The 20,497-nt window shown below is 50.8% G+C and overlaps 1 protein-coding gene across 2 annotated transcripts in view; it reads right to left on the bottom strand.

The window, feature by feature from the left end:
* Positions 1–12,370: 12,370 nt before the first annotated feature.
* The window catches only part of MYBL2 (MYB proto-oncogene like 2), a 35,780-nt gene continuing 27,653 nt past the window's right edge, over positions 12,371–20,497 (bottom strand). The window contains exons 10-14 of one of the 2 annotated variants that reach the window (XM_082744660.1): positions 17,807–17,906; positions 16,333–16,446; positions 14,909–15,001; positions 13,507–13,656; positions 12,371–12,904 (exon numbers count right to left, since the gene is read on the bottom strand). In XM_082744660.1, the coding sequence (XP_082600786.1) occupies positions 12,776–12,904; positions 13,507–13,656; positions 14,909–15,001; positions 16,333–16,446; positions 17,807–17,906 (586 nt within the window). In that variant the 3' untranslated portion in view covers positions 12,371–12,775. Of the gene's footprint in view, positions 12,905–13,506; positions 13,657–14,896; positions 15,002–16,332; positions 16,447–17,806; positions 17,907–20,497 lie in introns of both variants that reach the window. The other variant, XM_082744659.1, reaches the window with a different exon arrangement.

Raw genomic sequence — 20,497 nt, 5'->3', positions numbered from 1 at the left:
GCAAGTTTTCTGTAAACCTAAAATGATTTCAAAACAAAAAATTTAAACACACAGATTTAAACAAATTTTACACAAACAAATTAAACACACACAATATTTAAACAAAATAGCCAGGACTGAGGCCCAGCTCCACCTCTTCCTAATGCTCAATCTCCAGCACAAGACAACCTTTGTGCAATTGTTTCCTCATCCACAAGGTGGGGATGACAAACTCCCAGGACTATGTGGAGGATTAAGGGATTTAACACATGATAAAATCAGGACAACTGTCTAGCACACAGGAAGCTGTCAACTAATGCTACCTACTAGTAGCAGAAATGGAGGTGGTATTAGCGAAAAGAAAATGTAATGAGGTGTGAGAAATGATGAGTAAGTGAATATTTAAAATATGTACACAGGGGCGCCTGGGTGGCTCAGTGGGTTAAACCTCTGCCTTCAGTTCAGGTCATGGTCTCAGGGTCCTAGGATGGAGCCCTGCATCAGGTTCTCTGCTCAGCAGGGAACCTGCTTCCCCCCCTCTCTCTGCCTGCCTCTCTGCCTACTTGTGATCTCTCTCTGTCAAATAAATAAATAAAATCTTTTTAAAAAATAAAATAAAATATGTACACAAAGTTAATCAATGAGAAAATCATCAATTTTTCATTTAAAATTATAAAACAAAAACTCAATGAAAATAGGCCAGGAAAGGGCATCATTCAGAAGAACAGAAACAGTGACAAATATGTATACTGAAAAGTTTTAAATAGCCTCTAAAATCAGAGAAATATTTTTTATGTAATTCAAACCAGGCAAAAGGAGAAAACAGACCAGATTACAGATAACTATAAATTCAATTAAGAAAAAAAGGGGGGTGGGACGCCTGGGTGGCTCAGTTGGTTAGGCAGCTGCCTTCGGCTCAGGTCATGATCCCAGCGTCCTGGGATCGAGTCCCACATCGGGCTCCTTGCCCTCCGCAGGGAGCCTGCTTCTCCCTCTGACTCTGCCTTCCACTCTGTCTGCCTATGCTCGCTCTCGCTCACTCTCTCTCTGACAAATAAATAAATAAAATCTTTAAAAAAAAATAAATAAAATAAATAAAATAAAAATTTAAAAAAAAAGAAAAAAAGGGGGAAACACAAAATAAAATGGTAGAAATCAGTCCAAATATGTCAATAGTCATATAAATGAAAGCACACTTAGCCCACCTATTATAAAAACATTCATTTACCTCTCTAAACCAAATACATGTCTATTCTGAGCAGTATCAACCAATAACTTCAAGCCAAAGATAAAGGTAAACACATGAAATGTGTGCCACTGCCACCACCTCCCATGCATATAACAGACATAACTAATCAATCACAGCACTTTCCTAAGCCTGGATAATACCTTCTGAATCTTTCCCAACACAATGCTCCAGGATGCCATTATGCAGAGATAGAGGTAAACTCTATCTTGACAGAGCCCTCTGTAGGCAAGTTTTCCATGTGGCCCACTAACCCACATGGCGTGACCTGAGGTGTTTCAGGAAAAATAAGGAATAAAAGAGCTTAAGAAAAACTCCTGCCTGGACATCAGGGAAGAAAGACCAGGCAAGAAAGGAATGTCTGTTATAAATTCCTGGACTGGATCTCAACAGCTGTTCCCTCTCCTCAGTCCTCATTCCTTGCCCCTCCTGGGCCAGTCTCCAGAGAACATCGGCTACAAGCCACACACTTACTGAGAGCATCACAGAAACATTTGTTAGCAGTGACGGTGATCACGGCAAGCTAGTGCTGGGCTGGGCACCAGTGGCTGAATCACAAAGGAGATCCCACGACCAGGGAAAAGCGCCCACCAGCCCTGGGCACCAGGCAAGCTTTCCAGGTTCACGTTGAGGAGTCCTGGCAAAGAGGGAGTCTAGTAGAAGAGCTTGTGTCCTAGGGCAGAGGGGGCTCTGGCATGACAGAGGAAGGAGGAAAGAAAGAGGAGCTACACTGGGACCAGGTCCCTTGTGGATATTGTTTTATTAAGATCTGTAACAACAGGGATGCCTGGGTGGCTCAGTCATTAAGTGTCTGCCTTTGGCTCGGGTCATGATCCCAAGACCCCGGGATCAAGTGCTGTGTCAGGCTCCAAGAAGCCCCTTTCTCCCTCCCTGTCTATCCCCCGACCCCCTGCTCCTGCTCTCTCTCAGATAATTAAAAAAAATTTTTTAAAGATCTTTGACCAAAAAAAAAAAAAAAAAAAAAAAAGAATAAAAGATCTGTGACAACAGAAAGTGGCAACTATTTTTATTTCCAATATACAAACAAGAAAGTGAGTCTCAGAGAAGCTACATAACATGATTTGGTTCACAAAGCCAAGTGATGTAATGAATTTGAACCCATCCCTAGAAATTCCATACTGAATATGTATAAACCAGAAATGTGTAGATGAGCTCACCAAAAGATTAGGACAAGCTGTTTACAACGGCTCTATTTACAATAGCCAATCCAGAAACTTTCCCTATGTCCTTCAGGAGAATGGGTAAATTCTGCAAAAATCCTATCATGGAATTCTATATACTCATGAGGTTAAAAAGCTGTAACTACCCAAATCAACATGGGTAAATCTTATGTAATATGAAAGTCCATTTACACAATGATTTTTTGTTTCTTTTCTTTTTTTTTAAAAAAGGCAAAACAGGTGCCTGGCCGACTTGGTCAGTAGAGCACGGGACTCTTGATTTAGGGGTTGTAAGTTTGCGGCTCATGCTGGGTGTAGAGATTACTTACAAGTAATCTTTTAAAAATTAATAAAAACTAAAATTAAAAAAAGGTAAACCAAATCTACATGTTTGAGGTGAGGAGGGGATTTCTGGGGTGCTGGTCATGTACTATTTCTTGATGTGGGTGCTGGTTACAGGACTGTGTTCACTCTGTGAAAATTCAACCAGCTCTGCATTTGGGATTTATGCATTTTGCTCTCTGTACGTTGAACTTTTACAAAAAATCTTTAAAAACTGAACCTATGCTAGGGAAGCTGGGTGTCTCAGTACTTTAAGCATCTGTCCAACCCTGGGTTTCAACTCAGGTCACGGTCTCAGGGTTGTGAGATCAAGCCCCATGCCAGGATCCCCACTCGGCGAGACATCTGCTTCTCTCCTCCTCCCTCTGCCCTTCCTCCCTCTGCTTGCACACACACTCGTTGTCTCACTCTAAAATCAATCTTAAGGCGGTGCTTGGGTGGCTCAGTGGGTTAAAGCCCCTGCCTTCGGCTCAGGTCATGATCCCGGGGTCCTGGGATCAAGTCCCGCATCGGGCTCTCTGCTCAGCAGGGAGCCTGCTTCCTCCTCTCTCTCTGTCTACTCGTGACCACTGTCAAATAAATAGATAAAATCTTTAAATAAAGAAATAAAATAAATCTTTAAAAAAAAAACTGAACCCGTACCTAATGCCTATACTGTTCTGCACCACACCGCTTCCCCAGCCGGTAACTACAAAGCGGACGGTGACACAGAACAGGACAGACTGAAGTGCAAACCTGCAGGTCAAGACGGGCTAATGCCCTGTCCCCAGCCCTACCTGGGACCTTCCCCTTGGAGCACTCCACGGAAGCAAGGAACTCCATGTGAACTCCTCCTATACACGGTTTCTTGAGCATAAGAAAGGGATGACAAAGCATTTTGTCCTAACATCTTAAGAGCCTTAGTTCCTGAATCCCAAGGTGTGCCAGTGTTCACTCCAGCCCCTCAGCAACTCTGACAGGTTAAGGATTCTCCCCATTTTATCATGAGGACTCCAAGGCTCAGAGGAAGGGACATAGCCAGTAGCAGCTGGGCTGGGATTCACATCCAGGTCTGTCTGATCCAAAGTCAAAAGAGCCTGGAAAAGCTAGCCTGGTGTCCTGGGGAACACTTAAGACACACAGGCAGAGTCGCATGGCTCTGGATTCCAGAACTCTCCCATCACACTCATTTCCAGCCCCGTTCTGGGAACTCCAGGTCTCCTAAGTTCTTCCACCCAGTTGAGGCCAGGGTGCACTATCCATTATCCAGGGCTTTCAAGTGAACTCAAGTCTACCTTGTGTATCAACTAATTATTTTTTTTAAGATTTTATTTATTTGACAGAGAGACAGTGACAGAGGGAACACAAGCAAGGGGAGCAAGAGAGGGAGAAGCAGATTTCCTGCTGAGCAGGGAGCCTGATGTGGGGCTCGATCCCAGGACCCCGGGATCACGACCCAAGCAGAAGGCAGACACCCAACAACTGAGCCACCCAGGTGTCCCTGTATCAGCTAGTTATTACCATAATAATGCTGAGTAACAAATCACCCCAGTGTTCAGTGGCTTAGGACAACATTCTTACCATGCATCATTTGGAGGTTGACTAATCCAGGTCTACAAAAAGCTAACAAAAAACCAGGATAGGGATGCCTGGTGGCTCAGTGGGTTAAGCTTCTGCCTTCAGCTCGGGTCATGATCTCAGGGTCCTGGGATCGAGTCCCGCACTGGGCTCTGTGCTCGGCAGGGAGCCTTCTTCCTCCTCTCTCTCTCTCTCTCTGCCTGCCTCTCTGACTACCTGTGATCTCTCTCTGTCAAATAAATAAATAAAATCTTAAAAAAAAAAAACAAAAAACAGGATAGGGATGCCTGGGTGGCTCAGTCAGTTAAGCATCTGCCTCTGGCTCAGATCATGATCCTAGGGGCCTGGGATCGAGTCCCACATCGAGCTTCCTGCCCATCTGCTTCTCCCTCTGCCTGCCACTCCCCCTGCTTGTGTTCGCACGTGCGTGCTCTCTCTCTGACAAATAAATAAATAAAATCTTTTAAAAAAACAGGCCATTGAATATTTAGTCCACAGGATTAGCATATGACAAAAATAAGACACTGCCCCCAATGCCTGCAGACTATAGATCCTTCCAGATGCATGACGAATTATAAAATTGATCATATGCTTGACCATAAAGCAAGTTTTGACAAATTTTGAAGACATGAAACCACACAGACTATGTTCCCTGACCACAGGGAACACAATTAAGATAAAAAATCAACACAGACACACAAAATGATAACACTTCCCCCACCTCTCTGGTCCCAGCTGCCCAAGGCTTTTCTCACTACCACATCACATCAAGGCAGAATGAGACATTTGCTGAGCACCCACAGGATACCAAGGTGGGCTGCGCTCTGGGCAGGGCACAAGGACTCTTTCCCACAGAGAGGTGACATATTCTCAGCTGTGCCTTTCTAAAGGGCATTTATGACTAAAGCTTTGCTCCTGTCCTAGTCAGACTGTCGCATTCAATGTGTACTTTAGCCTAGATACCTACCAGGAAGCCCTAGTTAACATACAGGTAAAACACCTTCATCCTGCCCAGCTGAGACCACTGGTCTACATCAGTGAAAAGTCTGATCCTTAATTTGTACCAAAACTCAGCTTTAATTACCTTAAAACACACACAGCCAAAGGTGGAAACATAAAACCCATTTAGAGAGGGTTGAATCACTATCTTCACTAAATCTGAAACTTGGTGACCTGTGGGAACAGGACAGATTCAATTCATGCTAGGATCTGCTGAGACAGTGGCTAATTCTGGCAGTCAAGACTCCCCAGGTAATACTGGCCTATCAGCCACCTGTCCTGAGACCTTGATTTCCCCACAGACCAGCTTCTCATGCACCCTAGTCATTCCTACTTTGGTATTACAAAGGACAGGGGATTTTTCCCTTCAAATAAAGTTTTCTTCCCAACTGCTGTCCAACAATGGAGCTGGCTGCTGAGTAGTAAAGTCACCTCTCGCAGTCAGAGGAAGTGTTCAAGCAAGGGTCAGACAACTACTTGGTGATGATGCCAAAGAGAAGGCCTGAAAACCAAAAAATGCTTCAGGGACTTTTCCAAGACCCCCAATAAACTGCTATGGCTCCCTTTACATGCTGCTGCAAACATACCAGTGGCCACCAGGTGGTGACAGAGTCACACCATGGCTGCAAAAGATTTAGTAACCAGAGCACAACTTCAGGAAATACCAAAAACCTGACTGAAACAAAATTAAAACAACTAAAATTAAAAATGGGATCACCGGGGCACCTGGGTGGCTCAGTGGGCTAAAGCCTCTGCCTTCAGCTCAGGTCATGATCTCAGGGTCCTGGGATTGAGTCCCGCATTAGGCTCTCTGCTCAGCAGGAGCCTGCTTCCCTCTTTCTGCCTGCCTCTCTTGTCTGCTTGTGATCTCTTTGTCAAATAAATAAATAAAATCTCTTTAAAAATTTTTTTTAAAAATTGGATTACCTTGTTAGTGTATAGGAAAACAACTGATTTCGGTGCATTGATTTTGTATCCTGCCACATTAAAAAATTGCTATATGAGTTCTAGTAATTTGGGCGTGGAGCCTTTTGGGTTTTCCACATAAAGTATCATGTCATCTGCAAAGAGAGAGAGTTTGACTTCTTCTTTGCCAATTTTAATACCTTTTATTTCTTTTTGTTGTCTAACTGCTGTTGCTCGGACTTCTAGCACTATGTTGAACAACAGCGGCAAGAGTGGGCATCTTTGTCGTGTTCCTGATCTTAAGGGAAAGGCTCTCAGCTTTTCCCCATTGAAAGCGATATTCACTGTGGGCGTTCATAGATGGATTTTATGAAATTGAGGAATGTTCCCTCTATCCCTGCACTCCGAAGAGTCTGAACAGGAAAGGATGTTGTATTTTCTCAAATGCTTTTTCTGCATCAATTGAGAGGACCACATGGTTCTTCTCTTCTTATTAATGTGTTCTATCACACTGATTGATTGCGAATGCTGAACTACCCTGCATCACAGGGATAAATCCCACCTGGTCATACGGTTTCACTTATTTGTGGAACATAAGAAGTAGCAAGGAGGACATTGGAAGAAGGCAGGGAAAAATGAAGGGGAGGAAGTCAGAGGAAGAGATGAACCATGAGAGACTATGAACTCCGGGAAAACAAACAGGGCTTCAGAGGGGAGGGACGTGGGGCAATGGGTTGGCTCCGTGATGATTAAGGAGGGCACGGATTGCCTGGAGCACTGGGTGCTACACACAGACAATGAATCTTAGAGCACTACATCAAAAACAAATGATGTACTACTGTATGGTGACTAACATAACACACACACGATATTATGAAAGCCAAAAAAATATAGCATTACCATGTGACCCACCCATCCCACTTCTGAGTATACAGCCAAAGGGACTGAAAGCAGTATCTCAAGCTACATGCATAGCCATGTTGACAACAGCATTATTCACAAGACAAGAGGTGGAAGCAACCCTAGGGTCCGTCCACAGAAAGATGATTGTGTAACTAAAACGTGGTCTTTCTGTGCAGTGGAATATTATTCAGCCCTAAAAAGATAGGAAATTCAGACCCAACCTCCAAGAGGGATGAACCTTGAGGATATTATGCTAAGTTAAATCAGCTGTCACAAAATGACAATACTGTAGGATTCCACTTTATACGAGATATTTAGAGTAGTCCAATTCATAGAAACAGAAGGTAGAATGGCAGTTGCCAGAGGCTGGGGGAGGGGGAAATGAGTTGTTTAATGAGTACATTTCAATTTTGGAAGCTGAAAAAATTCTAGAGATCTGTTGCATGACAATGTGCATAGAGTTAACATGGCTGAAGTGTACACTTAGAAAAGGTTAAGACAGCCCTGATATGAGGAATTTGAGAGGCAATGTGGGGGATTTGGGGGGTATGGAAGGAAAAAATGAAACAAGATGGGATTGGGAGGGAGACAAACCATAAGAGACTCTTAATCTCACAAAATAAACTGAGGGTTGCCAGGGAGGGAGGGTAGGGAGAGGGTGGTTGGGGTTATGGACACTGGGGAAGGTATGGGCTATGGTGAGTGCTGTGAAGTGTGCAAACCTGGCGATGCACAGACCTGTACCCCTGGGGCTAATAATACATTATATGTTAACAAAAAATTAAAAAAAAAAATTTAAGGTTAAGATGGTAAACTTTGTTATGTATTTAATCACAATTAAAAAAAAAAAAAAGAACAAAACTGAGTCTGGCATGTAGGGACCTAGGATTATCAGTGTTCTGTAAACAGACACTAGGGTTGCTTCCACCTCTTGTCTGTTGTGAATAATGCTGCTGTCAATATGGGTATAAGCTAGAAGCGGAGACTGGGAATCAGGCCTTTGGAATCACTTTAATCTCCGAGCATCCCAGCACAGATGAGTACTGATGGAGGAAGGCCTGCATCTGGGAAGCAGTGGCATGATTCTGGGAAGGGTCTCTGGCTCTTGAAGGGGCTGTGTCTGGGTGGAAGAAGCCGTGGTCTGTCAAGATGCACATACAACTCTTGGATCATGGATGCTTTTTGGTCAGTCCCTGCAGACACACAGCAAAAATTCAAGTCTTCCTTTGGTCTTGGCAAGAGGACAACTCCATCTTGATCAGGGCATCTGCGTGGCTCAATGAGTTAAGCATCTGCCTTCAGCTCAGGTCATGATCTCAGGGTCCTGGAATGAAGCCCCACATGGAGCCTCCTGTTCATCAGGGATTCTGCTTCTCCCTCTCCCCGCTGCTCGCACTCTCTCAAAATAAATAAATAAAGAGATAGATAGATAAAAGAGGACACCTCCACCTTGAATAGTGGAACAAGAGATCCTTAGCTCGTGAATGCTCAACAATGGCCAGAGCATCACTGATCCCTCTTGGTTTTCATATTCATCCAAGAAATATTTGTTGAGCACCTACTATGTGCCAGGAACCTATGAGTGCTGGGGAACAAGCCATGCACATGGCAGGTATCATCGCTGCTCTCTCGGAAATTATAGGCAAACAGGAGTCATACAATAAGCCAGTACAACACAGGTGTAACTGCAACCAGACAGGCCCTTCCCAAGCGGATGTCCCACTGCCTGAGAAACGCAGGCAGGTGGAGGGGACCCAGGTGGCTCTCACCAGAGAAACCACATGGCACAGACTGCCCTGCATCTGCCAGGACTGAGTTCTTTGCGTGAGTGAAAGGGAGATGCTGTGCACCCTGAGGAAGAAAAGATAGCAATGGCCCCAGACATCTCATTGATTTTGATCAATGGAACGATTAGTACCGCTAATCCCTGCTTCTCCAAGTGCAGCTCCCCGACTCTGCATCACCTGGAAAACTTGTTAGAAAGGCAGCACGTGGGGGGCGCCTGGGTGGCTCAGTGGGTTAAGCCGCTGCCTTCAGCTCAGGTCATGATCTCAGGGTCCTGGGATCGAGCCCCACATCGGGCTCTCTGCTCACCAGGGAGCCTGCTTCCTCCTCTCTGCCTGCTTATGATCTCTGTCAAATAAATAAATAAAATCTTTAAAAAAAAAAAAAAAGAAAGAAAGAAAGGCAGCGCGTGGAGCCCCACCTGAGAGCCTCCCGGACCAAAGTCTGCATCGTAACTGGATCCCAGTGCGATTCAGGAGGCTCCGGGAAGTACTTTATTGGACCCTGAGTGGTGGTCACCTCCGAGGAAAATGGGGGTGGACGGACGGTCTGCATTTTAATCCGTCCACTTCTGCATCACTTGAATTTCAGGCCGAGGCTTTTACATTTTTTAAACAGAGACAAAAAGGTATTCAAAGCATCTTAGGAGACGATTCCCTTTATTAAAGGGGAGATATAAGATGCAAATAAATACTAAGTATCTCAAACATCACACAGACGCTCTGTACCGAAACCTAGGTCCCCATCGCTTCCCACGACGTCCACCCACCCCACTCCTCCCCCGGGGAGCCTGGCCTGCCTCCCACCCCCAGCAACAACCTGGAGCTGAGAGCACCTCTGTCCCATTCGGAATGCTTCACGACCCGGGAGAGCGCTGCTCAGGGCCATGCCCTGTGCCTCCAGCCTCGTGCGTGCGGGTCCAGCCCAGGCTCCAACCCTCGGCGGCGGCCTCCGGCTCCCTGAGGGCCGCACACCGGTGTCCCAACCATACAAGTATCCACACGCCCTGGTTCCCTGTGACAACGTCTGCATCAACAAACCACCCCCACCCTGAAATGGGACTTAAAACAATACCGAGTTCCTATTGCTCCTGAGTCTGTGCTCAGGCGGGCAGTTGTTCTGGACTGAGCCAGATCCGGGCAGGCTGGATGGCTCAGGATGGCCCGGCTCGCGCGACCAGACTCATTAAAGCAGCTGGTCATTCCCGCCTCTCTCTGCAGGCTCTCCCACAATCCCTCACGGGGCAATGAGGAGGTTCCCATTGGCCAGAATAAGTCACGTGACCTTCCCCCGTGGGCGTGGCTTCTAGGAGTAGCTGTCCTTTCGTGGTGGTTACGGGAGCCCTCTCTGCAGACTCTGTGCCTCGGACCCTCTCTCCTTCGCTTCCAGGCCGTGTTGGCCACCGTCCGGGTCTTCTCAGAACGCTCAGCTTTGCCATCCTAGCTGAACTCCACCCTTCCCTCCTACTATCGTCCCCCCGTACTCCCTCCCTGAACTCGGGTGCTAGGCATCAGAGCACCTACCAACGTCTTCCTTGTCACCCTGGCCTAGGAAACACTGGGCCCTGGATCATCCCGGATGACCCACGTTCCTGAGGCCAGCCACGGGCTGCAGAACCCACTGGAGCATTCCGTGCCCCCGTACGCTCAGTCAAACCGCAGAGGGGCTGTCAGCGCCGGTTCTGGCAACCAGTACCCCTGCCCCTGTGGATTCTACCTCCTGGTCCCCATGGTGGCCAGACGCTGCAGCCAGCCTTCTCACTCAAGCCTCCCTTTCCTCTTAGCGGGCGGCCTGGCGCCCAGGCCACTCATTATTCCTCTGCGTTCTCTCTTAAAAGCCTCTCTTAACTTCTGGCATGTTGTGCATGGGTGCTGGCTTATAGCTTGTCCATCCTCTCTAGAATCTAAACCCTGTGAGAATAAGGTTGTTTGGGAGAATCCTGGGGTTAATTCTTGTATCCTCAGCACCAGAACGATGCCAGGTACAGAGGGACCCTGAGAACAGCTCCAGTGCAGAGTTCACTGGAGGTGGCAAGTTAACGGGTTTGCAGTTAACAGGTGCACAGGAAAGAGCCTCAGGACAAGCCATGGGCTGCGGTGGGAGAGGCACCCAGGAGCAGGCACTGGCGGAAAGCCCCTGGTGGGTTGTAGGCGAGCTCACTGAGGTGCAACCACCCATCACCTGCCTAGGAATCACCCCTGGGAGCCTCTGATCAACTCCAGGGTGCAAGGTCGGGAGGGCAGGTTGTCCCAGACACTTGCTGTGTCTGACTTTAATGTAGGTGTTCTACAGACTGAGTTCCCTGTGAACTCTTGGGATAAAGATCCCCGGTTCCCCACCCTCACTAGAGTCACTCGTCAATGCTGACAGCCCTGCAGGGAACAGAGATAGAGCCTGGGCCCTGCATGTCCCCAGAGGGCTGGGGGTGGGGGACAGAGGACAGAAGTCTAGGCCAGGAAATCAGCAAAGGCACAGGGCCATGTGGCAGTTGTGTCCTAGACATGAACTGACGGGAGCGTCTGGCTCAGCCACAGGAGCTCCAGGAAGGAGAGTGGAGCCTTCGTCCCTGGTCTCATTCCCAGGCCTTGGCTCTGGAGCAGGAACCAGCACTCAACCAGGCTCAAATGGGGCACAACTGTGTGTGACTGGGTCAAGGGCCACTTGGGGAGGGCTGTGCCACACTGACAGGACCCAGTGTGCAACTTCAGCTGGGCAGGGTTGTGTCAGATTTGAACCCTGGTGTCCTACCTCCCAGTCCTCTATAGAGGGGGGTCCCCAGCAAGAGGATCTGTCCCCAAGTCTCCATTAGAAATCAGAGGCACTGCAGCAAGAGTCTAGAAATGGGTCCCAGGCAGGTACCCATCCTGTGATGGACTGAGACCTCAGCCCCCGAATGGTTGCGTGCCAAATCACATGAACTCTACTGCTGAACATCTCACTCCCTAGGCCAGACCTTGTCAAACCTGGCACCCATTCTGCTTCAATCCCCAGCTTCCAGCCAAGTACCGGGTCAGCCCACGGCACCATGATCCGGGTGGACCGCAGCGCAGGCTCCGACTGCTGCCATGGCCTTGGCAAGCTGAGGCCACTATGGCCAGAAGTTCTGCCCGGCTGCTGGCCCCTCCTTGTTTACCGGTCTCACCTGGGGGCTGGGCTCATGGCAGGCCAGGTCCACCAGCCATAGTAAGGCCAAACAGGGTCCTGATGCACGTTTCCCTCCCTGCTAACAGCCAAGAATCCTCGGAGCTTTGAGACGGCCACTGGGTGCACATGAAACTGCCTGCAGCACCCCGGGCTGCGGGGGGAAGGCATCCAGAGACCAAGACCTGGACTGTACAGACAAGGCTGTGCTCTAAGGAGGAAGGCCCAGGTCTCCATATCCCTAAGGCCCCAAGGACAGTTACCAGGGTGTCAACCCCTGACCAAGAAGCCACAAGCAGGGGACAGGAGAAAAGTGGAGTCTACAAGAGCATATGGAAAAAGGGAATTTTATTTTTTTCAAGAAAACGTACTAACAGGTTGAGGGAAGGAGCACATTGGCCACTCCCCTGTTCTAAGCAGGGGTCTGAGATGAGACCAGACCTGACCAGGGCTTGAGAGGAGCTAATGGGACTCCCTGCGGCTCTGGGGAGAGGACCAGGCAGGCCCAGGGGTGGGACTTTGTTCGGTTAGCACCAGGAACCGCCCGCGCCCATCACTGGACTCAGAGGACAGCGGGAGGCCCCGCTCTGCCTCCACCTGAGCAGTCTGGGGAGGGGCTGGTGGCAGAAGGCTCCCTGCAGGTGGTCATCTGAGTGTGATGCTCAGACTCACAGACCAACCTCGGTCCCCCCAGCCCCCTGTAAACATAAGAATGAACTCGTAACCACCAAGCCCCTCAGGACAAGATGAGGGTCCGAGACGTGTGGCTGGGCTTCAAGCGTCCCAGGAGCTGCCGGGCTTTCTCTTGCATGAAGAGCTGGTCCCTGGTCCCCCCGCAGGCCACTGTCTTCCAGGCGCTGGTCATCTGGGAGGAGGCAAGAAAGTTACCATCCAGGCAAGGGCAGCACTCCCCCAGCAAACGCTGTGAGCATGGCCAGGAGGAGAGGGAGCGTTTCTACGACACTCCTCCCTTTTGAAGCCACAAGCCTTCTTGCGCTCCCTCCACCTTCCCAGCGGCCCTGGAGAAGTTGCTCCTGTTTCTGGGCTTCCTCAGATGTAGAGCAAGGAGGCTGGACCAGGCGACATGGCCGTGCCCATGTGGCACCAGCCTCCTCATGGGGAAATATGACAGCCAAGCAGGCTGGTGGGAAAGAGCAGCAAGAAATCCAGACCGACAGACAGTGAGGTGTGAGCAGCCAGGGCAGCCCCTAACCCTGAAGACAGACACAGGCTAAGCAACTAAATACAGAGACAGTAATTAATTACAGTAAGACCACGCCATGTAAGAGGGGCTCGTGGGGGGGTGCTTTCCAGCACATGCGCTCCCGCCTCGAGGGAGTGGTATCCAGACAGAGATCTGAAGCGCCTGCTAATCAGGCGAACAGAGCCTGAGAAGGGCATTCAGGCAGAGGCAACAGCCCGTGCCCAGTCCCCACAGGTAACACCACGCTGGTGGCTGGCACTCACAGGGGCAGGTGTTGGAAAGTGACTTCGGGGCTTCGGGGCTGCCACCGGCTTCTCAGGCTTCGCCTGCAGGAAGCCCTCGTTGAGGAGGCTGGTGTCGTCTTTGATGCCCGGCACCATGAAGCTGGAAGAGCTTGACAGGACATTTGTCGGCTGAAATGAAAACGGAGGCCGACTCACCCTTCTGCCACAGGCGTGGTGGGAAAGAAGGAAACCAGTCGCAGCCCAGCAGCTGCACCTCCGGCCTACTGGATCTTGGGTGGACATGGACTTCTCTGTCGAGTGCCTGTTTCAGAGCCTGGCACCTAAGAGATGCCCAGTAATGCCAGTCCCTTTTCCATGGAGCTGGGTCGGCGCCCCCAGCCTCTGGCAAGTCCAGCTTCTCCTGGGACCAGAAATCTCCACAAGCAGCCACAGATGCCAGCATCAACCGGCACACACAGAGCTGCACAAAGTACATACAGCCGGCCAGCCTCCCAGTTCTGCTCGACCTTTATTCTCCTAATAGTATGCGGGGCTCAGTGCTCTGATAGGCAAGAACCTGAGGCTTGGGACAACTAAGAGATCCCAGAGAGCATGGGCTAGTGTCGGAACTCCACCAGGCTCACCCCACCCCAAATCCCATGTCCTAAACTACTTAACCACACACCTTTATTGTTTGGCAAATATTTTATGTGCCCAAGACAAGGCCTGTTGCAGGTCTGGCTGCACGGTACTAAGTCCCCAGCCTCTTGGGGCTCCCTGCCCAGTGCTTCTCTGCAGCAGTCCTAAGTCCCCAGATCTGCAGGATCTTATCAGGCAATCCTTTGTCTCTCCCCCCTTTCCCCCACTCCTCTGGCTGCCTCCCACTGGCTGAGGCACCCCCCGCCAGTTGCACGAGATCCACAGCGTGGCATGCTTTCTGAGCACAGGCTCTGTGTTGACAACAGCACCCTTCCCAAGCTCAGCCTGGAACCGACAGCATCCTTCCCAGGGCTGATGTGCCCCAACCACCTGCCTGTGCTTCACTGAGGCACGTCACCAACCCTCTCCACATCACCCCAATAAGTAGAGTATGAGAGAAGGTGCTGGGGACCCAGATTCATGGTTTTCAAACATGTTCTAGCAATGCAACTCTGGCAACGCAATAAACCCTTCTGTGAAAGACATGTGCAGAGCTGCCCCGACTGGAAAGCCCCACTTTTTCCATCAACCCCTTATGGCTGAGCCTGACACCCAGAGCCCAGACACCAAGAAGCACCAGGCAGGTCTACTGCCAGGGTCCCCTCATAGCTTAAGTGTTCTAAAAGCAGAGGGCCTCCAGGAAGACTCCCTTCTCCCTGCAGCAGAGGAGCCTTCTGCAGTTCTGGGCAGGGGGAGCAGGTAAAGGGGCGGCTTCTCTCTGACCCCTTACCAAGGACAGCACCTTGGGCAGCGTGGACATCACCAGCTTCACGTCCTCATCCACAATGTCAAGAGCCAGGGACTTGCGGACCTTCTTGATGGGGCTCCGCCGCAGCTAGGGGTAGGGAGGAGGAAGATAGAGCAGACGTTTGGGACTCCCCTGAGTCACCAGCAGCAATTTGGAGACACTTGCCCCAACACCCTGGTCCCAGAGCCACACCCTGATGCAGTGGGGCCTTCAAGCCAGGTCCCCAGCTGTCAAGGATTGGGGTGGGGGTTGCAGATAGACCAGGAGAACTTGGCACCATCACAGACTCCGTGCCCAGGGCAGACCATCCTGCCCTAGGCAACCACAGGGAGCTGAGACACAAACACCTCCACCCAGAAACCCATCCATCATCCCCAAATGGACCATGCACAGCTCCCAGACCTCTACCACGCCAAACACACCCCTAAACAGGCCCCAAAGAGAGTCATCCAAGTTACACCTCAAATACTCACCTGCAGATGAGAAACAAAGACACTTAAAACTGAGGGATATAGGCCTGTTACAGGAACACCCAGCCCCACACCTGCGCCTCTCAGCAGCAGGCCAGGGGTCAGCTCTGGGACTAACTAACTCAACCCCCAACCCAGCAGTATGCTCATATTGTACCACCAAGGCTCAGAACCACCATCTGACATGGAGAAGCCAGGGAGGACCCTGGGTCAAGTTCTCTAAACCCATATACCCAGGGGCCCCTGCTCCATGGGCCCCTCCCAGACTGACTGCCCACCTTCCCCACACACCTGTCTGGCACATTCCCATCTTCCCACCTCTCCCCAGAAGAAAGCATCTGCAAAAAAAGGGGGACACGGAATCCATCTACTTTTAGGAAACCACACATGTGATGTAGCAGGGGTGTGGCTTCTGGGCCGGCTTGGGACAACCCCAGCCCTGTCCTCTGCACCCAGGTGTCCCTGACCTGTGTCCCCGCCAGCTCTCTACCTCACCTGAAGCAAATGTCCCCCACCTGGCTCACACAGCCCAGATGCATGGCTGAAGTCGTTTGAGGATGTCCCTTTAAATCCTCTCTTTGTGCCCCTTTCTACTTACTCCCTTACTGCCATGTGCGTCGGAGGGTCACTGCTGTGTTTGCCTAGTATCTGCCTCTGCCCCCTAAACTCCAGGAGGAAGTGACCATGTCTGGGTCTGTGTCACCATCTTATCCACTGCACCCAGCCCAGAGCCTACTTTAGAAGGTCCAAACACAATGCTGCTTAAGGGCCTAACTCAGAGGAAGTAAAGGGAGGGTTGCGAGCACCAGGAGCCCGCTTCGGTGGGTTTTGCATGGGCTGCAGCTCCACCCCCTCTGCACTCTCTCCCCCTCCGCATGGCTCCGCCTCCCCCGGCCCAGTCTGCCCAGCCTGGCAGGAAGGGGATCTCCAGCCCCACTGGCCACTCACCCCAGCCTTCCTCTTCTGCTTCTCAGGCCTCGCCTCGTCCTCAATGATGAGCTCGATGCCGGCCTCTGAGCGCAGCACCTCTTTCAAGTCCTCCTCCAGGTGCGGGGTCTGGGGCTGAGGGTGGGGTGGGGCAGCCCAGGTGAGGCTCCACAGCCGGGCTCTAGGAGCCCGCCACACCCCGGCCGTCCTAGGCAGTGCAGGAAGGAGGCCTGGCGCCAGGATGCAGACCTCACGCTCAGTCCCGCCTTGCAGGACAGACCAGCAGACACTGACCTCAACTCACTGAGGGCTGTCATGAGCCAGGAGTATCCCCACATCACCACAGCGACCCTCACACAACCCCGTGCAACAGCTGCCATATTCCACAGAGGAGAAATGGGAGGCTCAGAGAGAGCAAGCACCTGGCCCAAGGCCCAAGGTCACAGAGCTGTGGGGTCAGAACCTGCACACGTTCGAGTGCTAACCCCCTCCCTCTGTTCCATTTCCTGCTCTATGGGGTTCCAGGAGACCTCTCTGGCCTCAGGGGTAGTAGACGGCAACCCAGCAAAGACACTCAAAAAGCCCCTACAGGCTTTAAATTCAGTTGCCAAGGCCAGATGTGCGCTCTCACCATTGCCTGGAAAGCACACCAGTGTCTCAGTGTCTGCGACCCATATCCCCACCTGAACTAGAGAGAGCAGCGCTAACTAGTGCTTCACTGGGCTCAGGAACCCCATTAGCTCATCAGCTCTGTCCCAGGGCCAGCGAGACCACAGCCAAGAGAACCCCACACTGTGGCAGCGATGGCAGGAGGAGAGACACACCACAGACCCGGTTTACAGGCCAAATGCCTCTTGACAACCTTTCTCTCACCTTCAAGTCATTTCTAGAACTCCTGCCTCTGTTTCAGAAAGCCCACGGTGCCAGCTCTGTTTCCACCGGGGAGAGCATGAGCATCCCACTGCGAGGAGTGGGGAGAAGGGCAGTCTGCCCACTGTTGGAAGCCGCCTCCTCACTGGCCCCTCAGGCCCCCCAACAAGGAGGCTTTCCCGTGTGTGAGAGAAAGCACCAGCTGCTGGTCAAAGGCTTCAGTGTGCGGAGCCTTCAGCCACTGCCTCCGAGCCAGGCCTTCTCCATTACAGCCCCTGCCCATCTGCCCCCTGGCACGGACAGCGCACCGGAAGCGCTGAGCTCTCCGGGCACCAGCGTGTCATGTCGCCCCCCGACCCACCACACGGAGCTTCAGCAGGATGCCACTGCATCTCAGCACCAGCCAGTGCCCACCCAGCACGTCGCAGGTGCTCAGGAAAGGTCTGTTGAATTGGCGCCTCGGCCTCGGATCCCCCACTTATAAAATGGCATGTTTGCAACTCCTCAGAGCTGTCGGGAGAGTCCCGTGAGGTCTCAGAGGGGAAGGGCTGTGTGAGCTGTGCACGGCATGGCTCCGCGGGTCCGAGGGAGCCCACGTGCACACCCGCCCGGCTGCACCACGTACCAGGGGCTTTAGTGGTCCGTACTTCTCCAGGGCATTCTTGAACGGGGTTGGCGTGTGGGGCGTGTTGTCCATGGAGTACTTCTGGTCTGGGGTTACAAACCTGTCAGGCAGAGGAGCCAGAGCGATGGGCTAGGGGACAGATACCAGCCACTCTGCCACAGGGTGCCCAGGACTCCCACCGACCCTCCACCTGACCTCTGGCCTCTGCAGCAAGGAGGAAGCCCCAGGCATATGGTCTCTACCCATGGCACTTCCCTTCCCATCTTTATACACCTGAGGGTCGCCATCGGGCGCTTAGAGGAGGGGCCAGCCTCAGAAAAGGGAAAGAACAGGACATAGACTAAGAGGGCCCTGGAGCCCCAGCCAGGTGGCAGAATGTTTGAGAATGTTGTTCAGTCGTTAGCTGATCGATGATGGGTCTTCATAAACGAGGTAGGCCCACAGCCACACTGCAGGCCCAGCAAGAGAAGGGTAGGGGAGCAAGGCGAGACTCCAGGAAGACCAAGTCCCTTCCCCAAGCTCTCTCCAGACAGCATGTGCCACAGGGCGAGCATGTGGCAGCAGCTTTAAGGGAAGACACGTGATGCGAGATGGTGAGGCCAACACATGTACTTAGCATACCGGAGTCCCCACATAATGACCGCAGCAGGGACACAAACTAGGGAGGGAAAACTTTAGCAGACAGAAACCTGGAAAGGGTCTGGTCCACAAGCAGAGATACTAAAAAGCTTCTATCTGACTGTGATGGGGAAGCCTGCTGGGGAAGGCCCAGAAGGGCACCCCCCCCACCATCCCCCGCCCCACACACACACTGCAAGCTGGCTGTGGGCAAACCAGCTCTCCAGCTACACAAGGCCGGCATGACCTCTATCATCTCGAAGTACCATCACAGCTGACTCCCAAGCCTTAATGGGGCTGTCGGAGGATGTGAGAAACACCCAGGTAGTCAGGAACTTGGGAGCAAAGGCCAAGGTGGACACAGCTACTGGGACCCCACTCCGGCCTCCTCCGCTGGCCTGGCAGCATTCCACAGGGGATAAAGGCTGGAACAACTTTGGCAAACCATTCTTCATTTCCTTTCTCGGGATTGAGATTAGACAGGGATCCACTCAATCTCTTCCCAAATTCTTGTTATCTCCCACAAAGGACACAGAGAGGCCTCCCCGCCCCCAGTAAAGATGAAGAATGACAGATAAGTACTGGTCAAATGTAAACATCTCATGGTTCAAACTGTAGCTCAAAGGAATAGGAATCAGAGTCTCAGGACCAAACATCTCTGTGGGCCATGGAGCTTTTGCAACAAACATGAGAAAACCCTAGAACCTCTCTAATTCACAGTATCTGCAAGAACTAAGAATACATGCGTGTTAGAACATCAAGGGAGGCCAACTTGAGAAGGAAAGACAAAAGACTGCTTGAGATGAAAAAACTGCAACTCGGGGTGCCTGGGTGGCTCAGTGGGTTGAAGCCTCTGCCTTTGGCTCAGGTCATGATCCCCAGGGTCCTGGGATCAAACCCCACATTGGGCTCTCTGCTCAGCAGGGAGCCTGCTTCTCTTCCTCTCTCTGCCTACTTGTGATCTCTGTCTCTCTGTCAAATAAATAAATAAAATCTAAAAACAAAAACAAAAGCAAGAAAACCCTGCAACTCTGTAAGCTGGAGGGCTCAGCAGGTGGGAAAGTGCAGGAGCAAACTGGAGAATCAGAAGACAGTCCCACAGCATTCTTGCGGAGTTCGAGTGGCTTAGGACAATGAACAGGAAGATGAAGATGGACAGAGAGCAACCGGCGAGACTGTGTAGGGAGGACCTAAAGGTAGAAGGCAAAGGGACAGATCACCAGAGGAAAAAAAAAAGTGTATTTTCTTAGCTCAAAGTTTGCATCCTAAGGTTGAAAATCAGGGTGGTGGGAGTTAATAAAGAAGCAGCACATCTATAGCTAGTTTAGCAAATTTCAGGAATTAACTAAAAAACAAACCAACCAACAAACAAAACCATAAGGATCCAGAAAGAAAAGATTTGCTACAAAGGAGTAACAGCGGGTTAGGTATCAGATTTCTCCACAACATAAATGCCTAAGAAACAGAACCCACGGTTTGGAGTCACAGCTGTTTTCCCTCAAGACTTCTACGTTCAGCTCCTGTTGGTGAAAAAATGTAGACAGACAGCCCAGGCATTGGATGGCAGAGACCCCACACCCTCCTCATTCATAGTCTCCTCCGGGAAGAAAACTCAAAAAAGCACTCCATCTAACCCGGAGAAGAATCAAATTTTAAAACCAGGAAGGTCTATGCTTTATGAACCAAGTAAAATCTTAACAGCTCGATGTGGCCCATCCCCACAGACACACAGGTCTGGTGACCTGACTTCTCCCAACCATGCTCTACACCCAGCTGGCTCCAAACTTAGTGGCCTTCTTTTAGTTCTTTATAACACACAAAAGCACCTTTCTGTCCTTTGCGTTTGCAGTTCCATCTGCCTAGAGTTCCTTTTCCTCAAGATTCTGCAGAGCTCTCCCTTTCTGAAGGGCCATCCCTGATGTTCTAAGTTAGAAGCTCCTTGCCGTTACTCTGTTCACCCCAAGGCCTATATAACTCCCCTCACGGTTTCTAGCACCATGAGAAATACACACTGAGTGGGTTTTGTTTCTTGTTAATGAGCCTCCCTTTCAATAAACCATAACTTCTACGGGG

The sequence above is a fragment of the Mustela nivalis genome (assembly GCF_964662115.1).
Source record: "Mustela nivalis genome assembly, chromosome: 8".
Lineage (NCBI taxonomy): Eukaryota > Metazoa > Chordata > Mammalia > Carnivora > Mustelidae > Mustela > Mustela nivalis.
The sequence above is the reverse complement of the archived record's forward strand: the minus strand, read 5'-3'. Positions and strand labels throughout refer to the sequence as shown.